The sequence below is a fragment of the Labeo rohita genome, chromosome 23 (assembly GCF_022985175.1).
Source record: "Labeo rohita strain BAU-BD-2019 chromosome 23, IGBB_LRoh.1.0, whole genome shotgun sequence".
Lineage (NCBI taxonomy): Eukaryota > Metazoa > Chordata > Actinopteri > Cypriniformes > Cyprinidae > Labeo > Labeo rohita.
In genome coordinates, this window is record NC_066891.1 from 7,093,188 (window position 1) to 7,114,706 (window position 21,519).

Sequence of the window (21,519 nt, forward strand, 5' to 3'; positions counted from 1 at the left end):
GCAGCTGTGCTTCTGCCCAGGAAACACATCAGGAGCTCAGACAGCTGCAGGAGCCGCCATACTGTCACTCTCCTCAGAAACACACCAGATGAACTTCATCATGTTGTCAGACATTATATAAGCTGGACTTGGGTTTGTTGTCAGGGCAGGATTCCCAGAATGAGCAAATGTTTTTGTAAGGATAAAAACAGACTTTATTATGGAGCAGTTTATACAAAGAATGAACAAAAACGGTTGAATTCAGTGAGAAAGCAGTGCATTGAATATCTTTGTAACGGTGGTAGGAGAATGATTTTTTTCAGTTTCTGAAGAAGTGCTTGTCCTTGTAAAACCTGACACAGTGATGCTGGGAGTTGTAGGTGGTTGCCAGATATTGCTTTGCAGTTGCAAAGGTGTTTTGAGTGACTTTTAGGGCATTGCAGTGTGGCTACAGGGATTTTCCTGGTGGTTTCAAGGCACAAAAAGTCCCTCTTTTAATGCAAGTTTAGGGGATCTTTCTGCTGTTTTTGTTACTATTATTATTTTTTTTATCTGCAAAGCAAAAAGCGTTAAGTGCTTTGTTACAGTCATGTAAATTCTGGACATGTTTGGCACTTGTGTAACGTTTTCACTTTGCGCTTTCACAAATATATTTCACAAATATATATACATAAAATAATAATATATAATGAATAATATTTCTAAAAAAGTACTTGTGTGTGTGTGTGTATTCTATGTGTAATTACTATAATTTATAATAATTAATATTTCTGAAATATATATATATATATATATAAATTTATGATGATTATTTATTTATGATATTATTTATGATTGTTTTTTTAGTGTGCATGTGTAAATATAAATATTTTCTGTTAATTTATTGAAAAATTATAAAATTGTTTTGTATTTTTTATTTATTTATACTATTTTTATATGTTATTATTTATTGTGTTATGTATGATCATTTTCGGTGTGTGTGTATAAATATACATATTTAAAATATTCTATTAGATTTTTAGTTTTTAAAAAATATATTCACATTTATTTTTTCTTTTGATTTTATATGTATATATAATGTTTATTTATTATAAATTATTTATTATTTATTTTATACTTTATTATTTATTTATTTTGATTTTTGATTTATTATTTATTTTATACTTTATTACATTGTTTATGAAGTTTTTTTGATTTTGTGTATAAATATAAATATTTAAAATATTAGATTTTTAGTTTTAAAAAAATATAATATATATATATATATATATATATATATATTATATAATTATATAATATATATATAATATAATTTTCAAATATTGTTAAAAACTTTTGATTTATATGTATGTACATATTTTATTATGTAATTTATTATGTATTTTATACTTTATTATTTTTGATTTATTATTTCTTTTATACGTTATTATTTATTATATTATTTAGGAATTTTTTTAGAGTGTGTGTATAAATATAAATATTTAAAATATTATTAGATTTGTAGTTTTTAAAAAATACATTCACCTTTTTTTAAAATATTGTTAAATACTTTTAAAGAACTGTAAATTGTAAAACTAAAAAATAAATAAATGTATATAGTTCTTTACCAATTGTTTCATTGCCATAAATATATAAACGTATACGTGTACATATTAACAATTTATAGTATATTTTTAAATATGTATTTTATGTGTATTTTACTGATTTTACTAATTAAAACTAAAAAAAGTTAAATAATAATAAATAAATATATGAATAAATTGTACATCCATGGCCCAGGGACCACAACAGAGAGGAAGAACAATGGGTCCATCATCCATTAACATCTCTTGTGTGGCACAAGTGTGTTTGTCTCTGTACTGGAGGCACAATTGCTTCTGCTCTAAATGGAGAACACATGCATCAGTGCAGCCTCCGTCAAACACATTACACACACAGCACAGCCAGAGACAGAGAGATTACTGACTGTAAAGAGTCAGAAAAATATTTCAGATCTCAGCGATGTGGCTTAACGTAAGGCCTGAGGCTTTAAAACAGCCCCACAGATCAGAGGAAAAGTCTTTCTCACGCAGGAAGAACGAAAGAGGGAGGAGATGGCAACTAGTAATTTCAGCCCTTCTGAAAGCAGAAGGACAGATGTGATTGGTCAGTTGTCTTACTGGTGTGTTCAGGACTCATCAGGATGACCTTAATTACAAGATTAAAGGACTTTAACTGTTGAAACGGCTGTCGTTTCGGTTGTTTTTACATGTTGGAGCTACCTTAAAATGGCAAATTGTAGTTTGACAAAGATTTGAAAGGGTTTTACGATTCAGAAGCTCATAATTACAGTAAATCTGACGTAAAAGCATCATAAATCCACACAATGGCTGCGCCTTATTTGCGTACTCATGGTAGAGTATGCACTAAAAAGTGTGTCCCATCTTACTGGCTGTGGGAAAGGACATACTTTTGAGTGTGCAGCCAAAATGTATGCCAGAATTTGGAGATATTACCGTTCCGTTATAATTGTTTGTGTTAGTATTTCATCTTAGCAATTCAATATTTAATTCATACTTCACTTTTACATTCATATTAATAAAACTGAACATTGAACAATAGGAGTTATTCCACAATAAGCATTTTATTCTACCTTTTTGTCACATGACCTGACTACGTCACATGACCTCATAATGTTGCATATGTGGTTGATATATTTCCTGTTTGTTGAACAATATGGATTATGTTTTATTTTATTATGTATTTTTTAATTTGATTTTATTTTTGTGACATTAGCTCATTATGTTGTGTATTTGGTTGATATTGTTTCCTATTTATTTAACACTAATATTTTTTTTAATTTGTTTTTAAATTTTATTATGAATGTTTTACTTTAATTTTATTTTTTTATTATTTTTTTTTTATTTGTCACATAAATCGACTACATGCGTCACATGGCGTCATTATGTTGCATATTTGTTTGATATTATTCCCTATTTATTCAGCATTAATATGGATTTTATTTTATTTTTGTTTTATTTGTCACATAAATAAAATTTAATGACGTGTCATGTGGCGTCATTATATCACATATTTTGTTGATATTATTTTCTATTTTTTCAGCACTAATATAGATTTTTAGATTTTTATTATAAATATTTTATTTTATTTTTTATTTTATTTGTTACATAACTCCACTACATGTGTCATGTGGTGTCATTATATCACATATTTAGTTGATATTATTTTCTATTTTTTCAGCACTAATATAGATTTTTAAAATTTTATTATGAATATTATTTTAAACTTCACTATGGGTCACATGACCTCATTATGCTGCAGCAAGTGATGTCCAGTTATAAATCTTAGGGATGAAAATTATTATTTTCAATTTTTAATTCCAGTTTTGTGGTAAACAAATCTAAACATTTGGCAGTCCAATTAAATAATTTTGTATTTATATTATTTATATATTTAGAATTATTTGTATATAAATAAAATTTAAGAAAGAATTTTAAAAAACCTGGTTTGATAATATTTTCATTTTACATTTCAGTTTAGCTAATATGACAAAAACGCAGTGCATTGTGGGATACGGTTTTGCATGCAGTGTGTTTCTTGTATACTGCACATTTTAGCAAATGTAGATTTCATCTAGGTATTTTGGGTAAAATTTTTGGGTTTCGAGTGAATACGGTGGATCTAGAATGAAATGTAGATCCTATGAAATCTGCAGTTAATCTGTTCCTTTCAGTGCCATTCATCAAGTTGTGACTGTCGGGCCAAAATAATTCACGTCATCGTCTCTTTTGTGTTCCAGGGCTAATATTGATGAGGTGGAGACGGAGGTGGTGGAGATTGAAGCCAAGCTTGATAAGGTACAGCAAGACTCTTTAACACTGTCACTTGACCTTCTGACCCCGTCAGAGCGCATTTAGGCCGCATGTTTGAAAATCACAGCTTGGATTTGTTAGAAATCACATCTAATGCCTCTCAAGACCTCTGTAGCCAAACACTGACATCAGCCGCTCCCACAACAAGGTCAAGCGGTCAACCTCAGGCTTTACGGATCACCAGTGGGTGCAAATGCTGGAGTAAATCCAGCACAGAAAGCAGAAAGCAGGGCAGTTTGTCATTAGAGAGTAGAAAGAACATGTGCAGAAACATGAACTGAAAGGACGTTTGTGGTATATGAGATTAGAGGAGCGTTGTGGATTAATGTATAGTGATGGTAATCCTACTTAAATGCTGTGAAGATGGACAGAACTCATTGAGAGGAAGATCTAATACTGTAATACAGGAGTCTAGTCTAGTGCTCTCAAGACACTGACCTTTGGGCAGTTGACATGATGTAAATTTATTTTATTTTATTTCAATTTTAGTTGGTATTTTATTTTATTTTATTTTATTTTGACATGACATCAAGTTGTTATTTTATTTTATTTTTTATTTTATTTTATTTGTTTAATTTAATTTAATTTGGACATGACATTGTTTTATTATTTCTATTTTATTTTTTTAATATGTAGTTTGTTTTTATTTCATTTTATTTTGACATGACATTGTTTTTTTTATTTTTTTTCTATTTTAGTTTTTGTTTTTTATTTCATTTTATTTTGACTATCAAGTTTTTATTTTGTTATTTCTAGTTTTTTATTTGTTTTATTTTATATTTAATTAGTTTTTTAGTTTGTTTTTTATTTCTATTTTTTATTTTGTTTTGTTTCATTTTATTTTATATTTTAATTTAATTTATTTTAATTTATTTAATTTTTTCCTTTTATTTTTAGCTTATATTCTATTTTATTTTGACAACGTCAGGTTTTTATTTTATATTATTTAAATCTTTTACATTTTATTTTATTTTATTTTATTTATTTTATTTTATGTTTTAAATTAATTTATTTTAATTTATTATTTAGTTTATTTTTAGATTTGTTTTTTATATTTTAATTTATTTTATTTTATTTTTTATTTTATATTTAGGTTGGTTTTTATTCTATTTTTGTTTTTTATTTTATTTTATTTGTTTTATTTTATTTTTAGATTTTTTTTATTTTATTATATGTTCATTTAAATTATTTTTATTTATTTTATTTTTAGGTTGGTTTTTATTTTATTTTATTTTGACATGACGTTGTTATTTTATTTTATTCTTAGGTTGGTTTTTATTTTATTTTATTTTATTTTATTTTATTTTATTTTGTTTTATTTTGACCTCACATCTTTATTTATTTATTTTTTTATTTTGACCTGACGTCATTTATTTTATTTTATTTTATTTTTTATTATAATTCATTTTTTTATTTTAGTTTTATTCTATATTTTAATTTCATTTATTTTAATTTATTTAATTTTTTCCTTTTATTTTTAGCTTATATTCTATTTTATTTTGACGTCAAGTTTTTATTTATTATATTTTATAATTTATTTTTATTTATTTAATTTTATTTGTAATTTTATTTTTTATAAAAAATATAACAAAAACTAAATGCAAAATATTTATTTAATACTAATTTAACATAAATTACATTTGTCTATATTAGTAAAATTAATACAAAAAGAATGTCAAGAAACAGCGACAAGATACACGTTCTACAGTAAACAAATCTTAACATAATAATTTTTAAATAAAGAAAATTCAGTTTTCGTGATCTTTTAATATTTATTTTATAGTAATATGAGTGAATATTAGTGAACATTATCTTACATTAATTAAATTGACCTCATACATACAAAATGATGGCAAAAAATGGTGACGAGTTACAAATTTATCTAAAAATACACACAAAGTCCCTTATATGTTATACATTTTTAATCTAAAAAAAAAGAAAAAGACCATTCCCGAGAAGATGAAGGTGAAATAATCCGCTAAAATGACGCTGAGCGCATATGTTTCTCTAATGCCTGTGATCTCCATCTGTCCATCTGTTCCTGAAAACCTTAAGTGACAGCTGTCAATCCAGATTACACCTGTGTCACTTTAAAGATCTTCTTTAGGTTGTATTTGTTTATTCCTGAAAGTATGAGCATTTTAAAACAAATTAATATTATTATTTCTTTTAATATATATTTTTTGTTTTTATTTGTATTATTATTTGTATTTTATTTTTAAGTTTAATTTTTTTATTTAAATTATTTTACTGTAGAAAAGACCTAGTTAGTGCAATAACTGATTAGCGTGTATGTATGCACAGTGATGAATTGATTTGGTCTCCTCTTATGCATTTGGTTTAGTTGTTTGTTGTTGTTTGGTGTTTCCATGCATTTTAATCAAAACAACGAGCAACTTTGAGAAGTTCAGCAAAACAACAGCTTCAGCACAGACGTATGATCTCGTGATTTTTCCTCCAGAAAACTGTTGGAGAAGTCACGATGAAGAGGAATCTTGTTGTTCAGTTATCATTTTAGGAAACCTAACATTGCATTTTGGTCTATTTTTGCCTGTCAGTTTCTTGTTAGTTTTTACATCCGGCTGTTCAGATGTGGGTCTGTTCAGCAGCTGTGTGGAAGAACAAGGCTGTCTGTGTTTGTTAGATTGACTGTGAGACTGTGAGAAATTAAGAGATTTTCCTGAACCGATATTTACAGCTGTGTGCGTGTGTGGACGCAATCGAAACGGCACCTGAGGTAAGAAAAGAGGAAAATGGAATACAGAGGACAGAACAATACAGGATGTGAAAGAAAGTTAGCGTTGGGCTCGGGTTCGGGTTAGACTCCAAACGCAGGGACGGACACATGGAGCCCATCTGAGAATGTGTCCCATCAGGGATAAAACAAACACACAACCACATGTGAAAGCCCTCCACTGAGTCTGGGATGTGCGGCATGTGTGAAAGTGGGAAATTTTTGTCTTGGCCTTTATTTTGTGGGAACTAGTAATTGGCATATTAGTGAAAATTACTGCGCAGATGAGAGCGCACCTGTTCTGTGTTTGTGTGATTTAAAGAAATATCTCAGGTTTTAGTTAACCTAGTGTTTACGTAAATGCACTGAATGGTTAATTCTGACTCCTCACAGAAATGTGATTACGGTAATGCAGGTATAATGAAAGCCTACAAGCTCTTTATGATGATTTAGACAACTCTACACCTTCAGTAACAGGTGTTTTTATACTGAATAATTATTCAAATGTTTTTTTTTTAATGAACTAGTCAGTGTTTCTGAAGAACTCTTAAAGTAAACATTTTTTTCTTGTTGCCACTTATATATTAAAATTATAAGACACATTTCAGGCTCATTAATAATGCATAAAAAGACACCTGCTGGTCACCGTCTACGACTGTAACAGTGTAATTTTCAGAATGACTCACTGAACGAGTCAGTGAATGAATCTTCTGCATGAACTGATTCAAAAGATTTGATTCACATTTTCAAGATTTGATCAATCAATATACTAAAAACTAACAAAGATATGAACTGCTAATAGTAGTATTTTTTTTTAAGTAACATAATATTAATTATAAAAATAAAAGTATTAACTGAAGGATGCAAAAACGTACTTTTCAAAATAATTTATATATATTTATAAATATATTAAATAATAAAATAATACATTTATTTTATTAGAAACAGTAAAAATAAAAATATTATGATGTAATTATTATATTATTTACTTTTTTAAAAAAATATTCAAAAATGTATTATTTTTTAAATTATATATATTTATTATATATTGATTATTTCTTATTTATAATAATAATAATTTACACTTTATTATATTAATATCTATTATATATATATATATATATATAATGTTTATTTATTTATTTATTTTGAGTAGAAGAACAAACAATTCAATATTCAAAACAAACTAATAAATAAATAAATAAAATAATTTAATTACATGAAGTTAAGTGAACTCTGACTCTGAGTAAGTCATTAGGCTGATTTAATCCAATTCTATCCATACATTTGTATTCATTACTTTATGTTTTACAATAAAGAATTCATTTACATGCTTTTTAATAAAATGGTCTGCAAATCTTGCAGTGAACGGTTTTTTTTTTTCCACATATAAATTAAAATTTTAATAAAATGATAAGACAGAATCATTGACTCACTGAACAAGTCAGTAAATGAGTCTTCTGATTGAACTGATACAGAAGATTTGATTAACATTTTCAAGATTTGATCAATCAAAATACTAAAATCTAACAAAGATATGAACTGCAAATAGTATTAACAAAACATTTAAGTAACGTAATATTAATTTTAAAAACAAAAGTATTAACTGAAGGATGCAAAAACATACTTTTCAAAATAATTTATATATATTTATAAATATATTAAATAATAAAATAATACATTTATTTTATTAGAAATAGTAAAAATAAAAATGTTGTTATGTAATTATTATATATTATTTACTATTTGTTAGTAAATAATTTGTTTACTATTTGTTATATGAAGAATTCATTTAAATGCTTTTTAATAAAATGGTCTGCAAATCTTGCAGTGAACTGTTTTTTTTCCACATATGCATTAAAATTTTAATAAAATGATAAGACAGATTGACTCACTGAATGAATCAGTGAATAAATCTTCTGCATGAACTGATTCAAAAGATTAGATTCACTGAGATAAATCAAAATCTTCACCATTAATGAAACAAAAATACTAAAAACTAACAAAATATAAATTTCTAATAGTATTAACGAAACATTTTTAAATATAGGTAACTTAATATTAATTTTGAAAAAAGTATTAACTGAAGAAGGATGTAAAAGTTAAATTATTTTTAAATCTATTCTAAATAAATATATTAAATAATAATACAATATAGTGTTTATTATGAATAATAAAAATAAATATATTCTTTTTATTTAATTATTTATTATAAATAAATTACTATTTTTAAAAACTTAATTAAAAAAGCAATAATAATAATACAAATTAATAATGTATATTATTATATTAATATCATTTTATTAAATGCATTTATTTAATTTTTAAGTAGGCCTAACATTTATTCCAAAAAATTAAAATTCAGAATGACTCACTAAATGAATCAGTGAATGAATCTTCTGCAAGAACTGATCCAAAAGATTTGATTCACTTAGATTAAAATCCCCACTATTAATGAAACAAAAATACTAACAAAAGTATTCATTTCTAATGCTATTAACTAAACTGTTATTTAACTAAAGAAGGGTGCAAAATAATAACATATAACAAAATAAAAAATATGTTATATATACAAATAAAATATATAAAATATACTTATTTATGATTCAGAGAAATCTGTTAGAATATGAGGCAGTAAATATAACATCACACTCAACATTATAAATATTTAATCAAAAAGATTGTGTTTTGCTGCACAGTATCAAAGGGTTTTAATATTCTGCTCTCTCAGCACAGTTGAGGTTATGATTAAGACTTAAAGTTTCTGCTGATACTCGAAAAAGCATTATGCATAAATGGTGTATCGTGTCTTATATTAACCTCTTTCTCTGTCTGTTTTTGTTTAATAGCTGGTGAAGCTGTGTGGCGGTATGATTGAAGCTGGGAAAGCGTACGTCACCGCCAACAAACTCTTCATCAACGGCATCCGTGACCTATCCCAGCAGTGCAAGAAGGACCAGATGATATCGGTAATATTTTATCATATACATGTGTGTGCGTTTGCTTTGTATATCACTTCTGATCACAAAGGTCGAAATGGGAATTGTAAGGAAATATAGTTCCTAAGAATTTTATCTATTATAATTTAATTATTTATTATATATTAAATACTGTTTTTTATTTTTTATCATTTTATTACTATTTATTTATTTATTTATTTATTTTTATTTATTTTTATATTTATTTTAAGTAGGCCTACCATTTATTCAAAAATGTAAAATTTAAAACAACTCTGATTTACAAAAAAATAAAATTATAAAATTAAAAATTAAAATAAAATAAAATAAAATAAAATAAAACCAGATGTTATCGGTAACATTTCATCATATACATGTGTGTGCGTACATCACTTCTGATCACAAAGGTTGAAAAGGGAATTGTAAGGAAATATGGTTCCTAAGAATTACAAATGATTCTTTTAGAAGCTTCATATAAAAATGATACAATTGTTTTATAAAACTTTGCAGCTTTTGTTTATTTTTCGTTTAAATGTGTTGTTTTGTTTTTTATCTATTTTTATTTAATTAATTATTATATATTAATTACTATTTTATAATGTTTAATTTAATTGTATAATTGTAATTACTATTTATATATATTTTAAATCATTTTAAAAACTATTTTAGTTATATATATGTATATAACAATTATTTGTTATATATATATATATATATATATATATATATATATATAAAATAGAAAATATATTTAAAATATATATATATATATTTGTTTGTTTGTGTATTTTGTTTATTTATATATAAACGATTTATTTATGATTTTATTATTTATTGATTTTCTATTTACTTTTATTATAATAATAGTAATAATAATAATAATGCAATTATATATATATATATATATATAAAATTAATGTATTTATATAAAAACTGTTTTGTTTTGTTTTATTTCTTATTAATTTTATTATTTATTATATATTGATTTATATTTATTTTTATTATAATAATAGTAATTATATATATATATGTATATATCACAATATATAAAAATATTTTTTTGTTTTATTTCTTATTAATTTTATTATTTCTTATATGTTGATTATTTATATTTATTTTATTTACTATTAGTACTATATTTACTACTATTTTTTTAATAATAATAATGATAATAATAATAATAATTTGATAATTGAAATATTTAGTATATTAATATCCATTAAATAAATAAATAAATAAATGTAATAAATTTCTTTATTTTAATTTGAATTTGAATTTTATTTTACCATTTATTCCAAAAATGTAAAATTCAGAACAACTCTGTATAAAAAATGAAATCAAATAAAATAAAATAAAATAAATTATAAAAAATAATAAATCATTAGGCTGATTCAATCCAATTCTATTCATAAATTTCTAATCATAAATGTATTTTTTGTGACTGCTTCTTTTGGATCAATTCCTTACAAAGCACAGTCTCAAAAGCCATTCATTCATGATTCAGACCTCACAGCAGGAGATTGCATTAGGAAAATGTATAGCCTAGTATTTTGTGCCACTCAGCATTTCTGTCATCACATACGTTTGCTGTGACGCTGTAGATAAACACTGCAGATTCAAGAACTGTTAACAAAACTATACACCATAAATCACTCAACTATAGTCATTTTTTTCTGCATTCTCAACTCTAAACGTGCGTCTGCTTTTAATTGTGAGCTCTCTACTGGCAGGCTCACTGACATGAGGGCGTCAGGCTGCTCTTTGGAGTGTCTCAGACACTCTTTGACCCTGATTAGACATGGATCGAGTCAAAAAGAAGCAGGCCGGGGCTCCTGTACTCTCGCCTTTCTCCCTGTCAGTAGTGCCAGTAGGGTTAGACTCATTGCCGCCATCTGTAAATGCTATTAAGAGTCTTTTTGGCTTCTCTTCCCTCGTACCCAGCTGACTAATGTTGAGCATCTTATTAAAACCTGCTGCTATTTGCATTTTCCACTGTAAAAACATCAAGTCAGAGCCACAATTACATTTCCATTTTGACAAAAGCTGTTGCGCGCTCAGCGGGGCTTGTTTTCCTTGTCGGACGAATTCTACGTGCACCAGAATATTAATAGATGGTGATATGAGAATAAACATGAGATTGAATTACCACTACCACATTATTAATGTTGGTCTTTATAATGCAAACATAATTTGAATTATGATGACTGTGACTTGTTCTTGTGTTTGTGTTACAGGATTGTCTGGAAAAGTGTGGCGAGAGTTTGCAGGAGATTGTCAACTACCACATGGTACGTCTCGTGTTTTTCTCATTCGTTTCTCCTCACGAGTGACTGCGGGGTGGATTTGCCTCACGGTGTCAACATATCGTGAAATGTTGATGTGTTTTCCCTCATGTGTCGCCCTGGTTGTGATGTGTGTGAATGATTTAAGGTGCTGCTGTGATGCTGTGAATCATGAATGATCCTTGTGTTGCATGTAAATTATATATGATGCTCTGTTGTTGTGAACGTGGTTTCTGGTCATCAGAGATGATATCTAGAGCAGCGCTTCTCTGCTTTGTTTCAGGACCTACATTTTACATCTGACGTCAAGTGGCGACGTAAAACAGTAATAGAATTGTGCAAAAGCTGGCAAAAGTGTCCTGGGGATCAAGTGCTAACATTTATTAATGTTAAGGATCAACGAATGTGACACAACCTACTTAATGTTGCTTCTACCTTGCAAAAAATATTGTACACAATTTTTGATAAGATGCACAGCCTTTGAAGGTGACAGCACTTCACTTATCTTGTTTTAAAAATATATTTTAAAATATGTTCAATATATATATATATATATATATATATATTTTTTTTTTTTTTTTTTTAAGTAATATATATAAACTAAAATATACTGTAATATTTTATTTGATATTAATATATATTTATATATTACATATATTATAAAAATATATATGTATTAATATTAATTGTATTAATAATAATATTAATTTTATTCATAATAATTGAATAAATTTTATATATATATATATATATATATATATATATATATATATATATATAGATGTGTGTGTGTGTGTATATATATATATATATATATATATGTATGTATATATAGAACTAAATTGAAATCTAATATTTAATAAATAATTTTTAATAGTAATAAATAGATAAGTAGTAAAAATCAATAATAGTAATTTTCCATATGCAATATAATTTATAATAATTGTATTAATATTAATTTTATTAATAATAATATTAATGTTTAATTCATGATAATAGTAATACATTTTACAGTGTATATAAAATTAAATAAAGTAATAGATCTAAATTGAACTAAATTAAAATATAATATTGAACTAAATTGAAATATAATAATATTTAATACAGTATATAATATTTAATAATAATAAATAGATAATATGTAGTAAAAATAAATAATAGTAATAGTAATATATTTTAAATGTATGCATATGGAATTCCCATATGTAATATAATTTGTAATAATAGTATTATTATTAATTTTATTAACAGTAATATTAATTTTTATTAATATTACTTTTTAATTAGTGACAATAGTAATACATATTACAGTGTATATATATATATATATATATATATATATACACACACACACACACACACACACATATACATAGTATTATATAAGTAGTAAAAATAAATAGTAATATTCATATTTCTTAAATACATGCATATATAATTCCCATATGTAATCATTTATAATAATTGTATTAATAATAATGATATTAATTTTATTAATGTAAATTTTCTATTTAATGAAAAGAGTAATACATTTTACAGTATATTTTTAATTAATTATATGTGTATATATATATATATATATATATATATACATACATACATACATACATACATACATACATACATATATATATATATATATATATATATATATATATATATATATATATATATATATATATATATATATGTAGAGACAATATAATTTCTGTTATTTTCTGAATTGTCTATATTAAATAAATGTGTGTGTGGGTGTAAATAAATTTAATTAAAATATACTATAAAGTGTATTACTATTGTCATTAATTAAATTAATATTAATAATTAAATTAGTATACATTATATTACATATGGGAATTACATGTGCATTATGCTGTTAGATTCACAAACTAATTTAGTTCTTGTCATTATTTTAATGTATTAGCCAATTAGTCACGTTAACTCTCTAAATGTGTTCAGATTGCTTGGTTGTTTTTCACCAAAGGACAAAGTAGCATGCTGGTCTTATAGTGTGTGTTTATGTGGTATACACATTTGTATATATATAATGCATATAATGTAACACCAATAATTTCATTATTGTTCAAATAACTGTATAGCTTAACTCAAGAACCAGAACAATGCAAAAAATGGATGTGGAGGGTTTTTGCTGAATTTGTAGCTGTTTCAATCATGTGGAATAATTACTTTGTCTGAGTAATTATTTATTGTCTTGTTTTTCTTTGGCACATGTTAGAGTGAGATGTGACTATTGTTAGTTTCTAACACTCATCTGTTCATTCTATAAGCGTGTTGTTTTCCAGTTCTCTGTGAAGTGTTAGATTTGACCCTTGCACCACGGGCCCTCTGTCTGTGAACTCATTGCCTTGATGGGCTCTTTTGAGAAGCGTGCTCTGGGTCTTTACAGAAGGGCTGTACAGAGGCCAGCAGCACCACATGGGGAAATGACATCACAAACCAGGTTAATGGGCAGGGTCATCAAAGGGCTGGAGACTGAATCCTGCTGTGATAGTGTGTGTGTGTGTGTGTGTGTCGCGCAGCACCTGAGCAGTGTGTGCACTGAGGTATAAACATGATCACTTGAGGGTCACTTATATAAATGGATGCAGAAAGACAAACACATGCATCAGTGCACAAGAGCACTTACAGTGAAACAACAGGGGTGTAACAACCCTCCATTAATGCAAAAAAATAAATATTTATTTCTTTATTTATTGACAAGAAATATATGAATATATACATTTATTTTATGATGAGATTTCCACCCCCTCTCCCCTGATTTTCAATTGTTTTATTTATTTTTTTCATAACAATCATAAGGTTAAACAATGTAGGTTTACTTTTTACAGTCTTCTTTGTTTATAAATAAAGAAGTAAATATTAATTAATTTTTTTATTATTTACAAAAATATCTAAATATATATTTATTTTATAATGAGATTTATTTGCCCCTATTTTCATTTTTTTTTTATATATATATATTTTTAAATATCCTTGTAATGATAAACAATGCAGGTTTATTTTCACAGTCTTTCACAGTTTTCTTTGTTCATAAATAAATAAATACATAAATATAGAAATAAATAAATATTTGTAAATAAAATAAATAAAAATTAGTTTTTTCCCACATAAAGATTATAAATTATGGTTATAAATGTATTTATTTATTATTTATAAATTAATTAATCAATTAATTAATAATTTATGTATAAATGTGTGTGTGTGTGTGTTCATTTATTTAAAAAATTAATATATACATTTATTTTATAATTAGATGTTTTAGGCTTCTTTGCTCATGAATAAATAAATATATACATACATACATAAATATATTTATATATTTTTAAGCAATCAGGCCTGAATGGATTCATGTTTTTCATGCATTTAAAAACGTTTCTATTTGAATAAGCTTGAGTTTAAATTTAGTTGTTTTTTTTTAGGTAAATATAATCTAAATTGTTAAACATAAAATATAAATTGTTCCTAAATATTTCTTTGCAAATATATATTTAAATAAAAAAAACTCTAAAAATGTCATCATTTTACAAGAAAATTTATATGTACATGTGTATAGATAACATGTAATTCAAACATTTTTTTGATGACTATTATTTTACAATGTGAATAAAAGTAATAATTTACTTGATCATTTACTTCAAGCACATTTAATGCTTTAAACTGTTTTCTTTATCAGACAATAATCATACATTTGGCTCTTTACGTTTATTTTTATTTTTTGTATTTTTTAACATTTCATATAAACACTATCTTGTTGCTTTTTTTGTCCTGCATTATTGATAAAGAGAGATTTATTTTGTTTAAATTGTATATTGCTAGAAAAGGCATTTTTCATCTTCCTGAGTGGTCTGTTTTTCTGCGGAATGATCAGAATTTATCTGACCTCTGGATAACATGTTTATTAAGCGATAGGAAGGAAATGAATCAAACTGGAAAACCCACAGTGATGTGAAATGCTGTGACAGTATGTGAAGACGAAGGTCTTCGAAAGAAAGACGGGAGTCTAGGGAGTTGTGTCATGGGAAAACTTCCTCAAATCATTGTCCTAACAATACAGGAATTGTCTGGAAAGCGGGTTAAAGGGATTGAAGGGTCAGTAAGGGGCCTTTCATATGTTGGACGTATGCGATGATGAGCCTCACGTCCTTACAGATTGTCTCAAATCTCGTGCAGAGACAAAAGCCGCTAACCCACTGACATATCAGTGTGGTGACTTGACATTTTGGCATTGTGGGTACAGTTAACCTTTTGGTTAGCCCTTCATACTGTTATGTGCAAAGAGCAGGAAATGCAGGGGAATTTAGCACAGGCAGAGCACATGCGACAGTAAAGCCAAGTCAGGACATTCAGCGTAACCACACGCTGCTGACATTTCGTAAATCTGTTCAGAAAAACAAAACAAGATAGGCGGGAAAACAAAATAGGACACAAATACATTACCATTAATGCATGAAATAACCCTTCTTTAACAATAAAAATGTTATTTTTATTTAACATAAACAGTTGTTATTCAATTCAATTCAAATTCAATTCAAATTTATTTGTATAGCGCTTTTCACGATACATATCGTTGCAAAGCAGCTTTACACCAAATTGACATTTTTACAATACATGTAGTAGTAGCTTGATGTACATATGGCAGAGATGTGTGGTAAAGATCAATTAATGACGTAATCAAACAGACAAAGAAACTATAAATTAGTAGCAGAATTCGGTAGTGCTGTATGTTTTCAGGGTTGGCATCATCTGAAGTCCTCTGTGGGGTTGGCATCATCTCTTCTTAAGTGTTCTGGATCCACACTGGAGCTTGTGAATTCCTAGTTACCAACAGAGAACAAATAGGAACATAATTAGCGTAGCTGCTGTTCAAACTAAGAAAAGGAAGGTTTGTTAAACCAGAGCTAAAAGATTAATAATGAACATTTGATCAGATATAACTGCAGGAAAAGTTTATGAGATGCATTATTTGAATGCTTGGCTAAAAAGATGTGTCTTTAATCTAGATTTAAACAGAGACAGTGTGTCTGAACCCCGAACGTTATCAGGAAGGCTGTTCCAGAGTTTGGGAGCCAAATGTGAAAAAGCTCTACCTCCTTTAGTGGACTTTGCTATCCTAGGTACTACCAACAGTCCAGAGTTTTGCGACCTTAGGGAGCGTGATGGATTGTAGCGTGGTAGAAGACTAGTTAGGTACGCAGGAGCTAAACCGTTAAGTGCCTTATAGGTAAGAAGTGCTATTTTGTAGCTGATGTGGAACCTAATAGGCAGCCAGTGCAGAGACTTTAAAATTGGGGTAATATGATCATATTTTCTTGACCTGGTAAGGACTCTAGCAGCTGCATTTTGGACTATCTGTAGCTTGTTTATTGAAGATGCAGGACAACCACCTAGTAGTGCATTACAATAGTCCAGTCTAGAGCTCATGAATGCATGAACTAGCTTTTCTGCATCAGAAACAGGTAACATGTTTCGCAGCTTGGCAATGTTTCTAAGATGGAAGAATGCTGTTTTTGTAACATGAGAAATATGATTTTCTAAAGACAAGTTGCTGTCTAATATAACACCCAGGCTTTTGACTGTAGTGGAAGTAACAGTACATCCGTCTAGTTGTAAATTGTAAGTCAAAAGATATAAAATGTAATAAAAATTCATATTAAATTTATATAATGAATGCCTATTATTATATTATTTAAATATTACACATTTAATTATTTTAATGTTTTAAATGTATTTATTTTGAATTAAGTAGATTTCTGTTATCAATGGTAATGAAATAGTTTTTTTTCTAACAATATATAATTATTAAAATAATATAACAATATATCTATATTAAAAATATAACAATGTTATCTATATATATGTGTGTGTATATATATTTCTGCAAGTGTGTGTATAACATTTTAAAAATTATTATAATATTTAAATGCATACACTATATATCTATATATACACTATATATATATATATATGCACACACAAACAAACCCACGTTTATAACATTATTATAAATTTATGTAATTAAAATATTACACCGATATTTAATAAATGCATTTATGTTGTGTTATTTAATTGCTGGTATTAAAATTAAATGCATATATTTTATATTTTATATATATATATATATATATATATATATACATGCAGTAATTGTTGTAGTATATAAATATTACATTTAATTATTTAAATAATGGATATTTGTATTTGGATAACATTTAGTAGATTTTTTTCTCCAAAATATAAAAAACCCCATTGATTTATTTATATTGTATTTATGTATTATTCATATGCACATTTTATTTATAATTAAATGTTCATATTGTATTAATTTGTGTTATCAAATTTTTTTTTTTTTGTACTTTATTTTTTGCATTTCTGAAGCTGGTATCCGTATGTGATTTCATATAGAGCTCAGATTAAATACTCACTTAGCACTTGGCAACATATTAAACCACAATATGTCAGTCGGTGGACCACACACAGGGCGTTTCTCTCCATTCCTGCCAAAGAACGAGGCTGGTTATCCTGCGACAGACGGGCGGTCGGTTGGGTTCTTGGTTTCCCAGAACCTGCTGCTTCATTTAAAGGCCGTTTGGATGCAGGATCAGTCACTGACATCCATTAGGGCCCCGTTTAGTCATGAGCATCTCGGAAAACAGTCTTGTGTTTTATAGAGGGATTTTTGTTGCCTAACTCTAGGGGAGGCCGTAAACTTTGACATGAGGCACAGAGGACCACAAAAGCATCGACCTTTATCACAAAGCACCTTATTTGGGTCCTGCAGGAGTTTATGGCTCTATAAACCGACCCACGCTAAGGAGGAGTGAAGTGAACCGCTTAGTTTTAAATGTATTCATCTGGGCCGTAACATCAGAATCTGGGTTAACAGTCCTACTGACATTTCAAATCATATTCCTGTTTGTGTTGTCGAGAATAAAATGTGGTAATGGGATTTTTTTGTGCTGATGTAATTGTTAAAGTATGTTTATACTTCTTATGCTTATACTGGATTATGCTTGCTGCAAAAATAGGATATTTGTGTAAAAAGCTACAGATAATGACATAATAACACTTGGTACAGTACAGTAGACTTATTTATTAAAGAAAACATTTGTATTTATGTTTTATTCAAATTCATATTTTGTTTATATATGTAAATGTATTCAAATTAATTATCAAAATTAAATTCATAGTGTATATTTTAAATTATTGTTAAATTATTAATTATATTAAGTAAATACATTGTATTTACACTGTATTTATTTCATTTCTGTTATCAAAATTATATTCATACACTATATGAGTCATATATTGAGTTATATATTTATACACTATATATATGGTTCATGCACTATACATATATTATTAATTATATTATGCAAATATTACATTTATATTTATATTGTATTATTTTGTTATCTATATATATATATATATATATATATATGTGTGTGTGTGTGTGTGTATGTGTGTGTGTGTGTGAGTGTATATATATTTCTGCAAGTGTGTGTATGACATTTTAAAAATGATTATATTACTTATCTAATTTAATAAATATATGTGTATTTATATTATATCGATTTAATTTTTCATCCAAATTATATTCATACACAATATATATACATGCACACAAACACACCCACATTTATAACATTATTATTAATTATATAATTAAAATATTACACAAATATTTAATAAATGTATTTGAATTATATAAATTAAATGCATATATATATATATATATATATATATTTGTATTTGGATGGCACTTGGTAGATTATAAATATAAAATATATTTAGAAACATTGATATTTATATTGAACATTTATATTGTATTTATGTATTATTCATATGCACATTTCATTTATTTTATATATATTTATAAATTTATAACAATTTATTAATTATATTAATTAATACGTGTTATTAAATAATAAATATATTCATTTTATTTAATAAATTAATTTTATTAATTTATTAAATAAAATAAATATTAATTTATTAAATTAATTTATTTAATTTCTCTTATGACAATTACATTATAATTTATATATATACATATACATATATATATATATATATATATATATATATATATATATATAAACTTTAATTATATATTAATTAAATACAATTAATGTTTATTTTTTATATATCAAATTTATGTTTTATCACCTATAAAACATGATTTAACAATACATTTAATACAATATTTTTTGTTGTATTTAATTTCTGCTATCAAATTAAATTAATATAGTGTGTATATAAATCTATAACTGTAATTATTGTGAATTATATTATTTAAATAATACATATTTTGTATGTTTACTTTGTGAATAGTAGGTCTGCATATTTATTTTTTTTCCAGTAAAAACTGCAGATGATGACACTTGGTATATTTTCCTCTCTAAATAACCATTTAAAATGTGTGTAATAATAAAAACAATATAAATAATAATAAAAAATAAATGACCAAAAAAAAAAAGTAAATTAAAAAAATCAATTCAAGTTCAGTCTAGGCCTTACATATTGAAAATGGCAATCTTTCTTATATATGAATCATATAAATAAATATATAAACATATTTTAACATCGTATTTCCAAGCTATTTTTTCAAGCCTGTTCTCTGTGAGATTTGCCCATTTAATGGTTTTATGCACACATGTTTTATTTTTATGTGTAAATTTAAGGAAATACTGATTTGAAATAGTTGGTACCACAATAATAAATTGATGTGAATAATTACATTTAAATGATTTGTTCTGTGACCATCTGTATAGAAAAATACTTTGACCTTTAAAATGTATGACTGTCCAGAAATAATCAAATATGAAATGGTTCTTTACAATTATAGCCAGACACATTCCTGCAGTCTGTAAATCAAAGCTCTCAAGAAGCCCTGAAGGTCCAGCGCTGTGGGATCATCAGTCTTGATGGCATCTGTGCTGATGTGACTGAAGCAAAGTATCTTGCATCACCTCCCTTTGTTTTTCTGTTGTCTCCTTTGCTCCCTCTCCTCTTTAATGTCGTTCCCTCCCTGCCCGAGTGACCTATTTTTCCTCCGCCGCTGCAGCATGGCATACGAGATCAGCTCAGCGTCCTTGTGCAGAGACTCGGGCTGAATCTCAATGAGGCGGAGGGGTGTGATGATGATGATTATGATGATATGTGTGTTGGGAGCTCATACTCACAGGTTTACATCCTCTACAGCTCAGATTAAACAAATGCAGAGCGCCGCCTAGTGTTCATAGTGGAGCATTACAGTTTTCTCAGAGTAATCAGCCATTGCTTCTTAATTTTTGGTGGTTTTTGGTCTAAAATAGTCTTAACTTTACCTTCTGAATTATAGGAGAGTGATTTTTTTTTTTGATAGGAATGCTGTTTCTGGATTAATATTGGATGACTGATGAATATTTCCTAATAAATGTTGTTAAGCTCTATTTTGAGCTGTTACTGCCTTTGTTTTTCAGGAAATATACTTGCGTGTGGTTGCACATATTTATTTATAAAACTGGATAAAAAGATGCTCAGATGTCATCGCTTGGTATTTTTATTTATGTTTATTTTTATTTTGTGTTTTTCAGATCCTGTTTGATCAAGCTCAGAGATCAGTCAAGCAGCAGTTGCACAACTTTGTTAAAGAGTGAGTTTACTTTATCACTATTATCAATTTTTTATCA

The 21,519-nt window shown here is 26.5% G+C and overlaps 1 protein-coding gene across 2 annotated transcripts in view; it reads left to right on the top strand.

Moving 5' to 3' along the window:
• acap3a (ArfGAP with coiled-coil, ankyrin repeat and PH domains 3a) overlaps window positions 1–21,519 on the top strand; it is a 95,318-nt gene that overhangs the window by 35,002 nt on the left and 38,797 nt on the right. For both annotated transcript variants that reach the window (XM_051096591.1, XM_051096593.1), the window contains exons 2-5: window positions 3,779–3,836; window positions 9,435–9,554; window positions 11,777–11,830; window positions 21,424–21,482. In XM_051096591.1, the coding sequence (XP_050952548.1) occupies window positions 3,779–3,836; window positions 9,435–9,554; window positions 11,777–11,830; window positions 21,424–21,482 (291 nt within the window). The remainder of the gene's footprint in view (window positions 1–3,778; window positions 3,837–9,434; window positions 9,555–11,776; window positions 11,831–21,423; window positions 21,483–21,519) is intronic.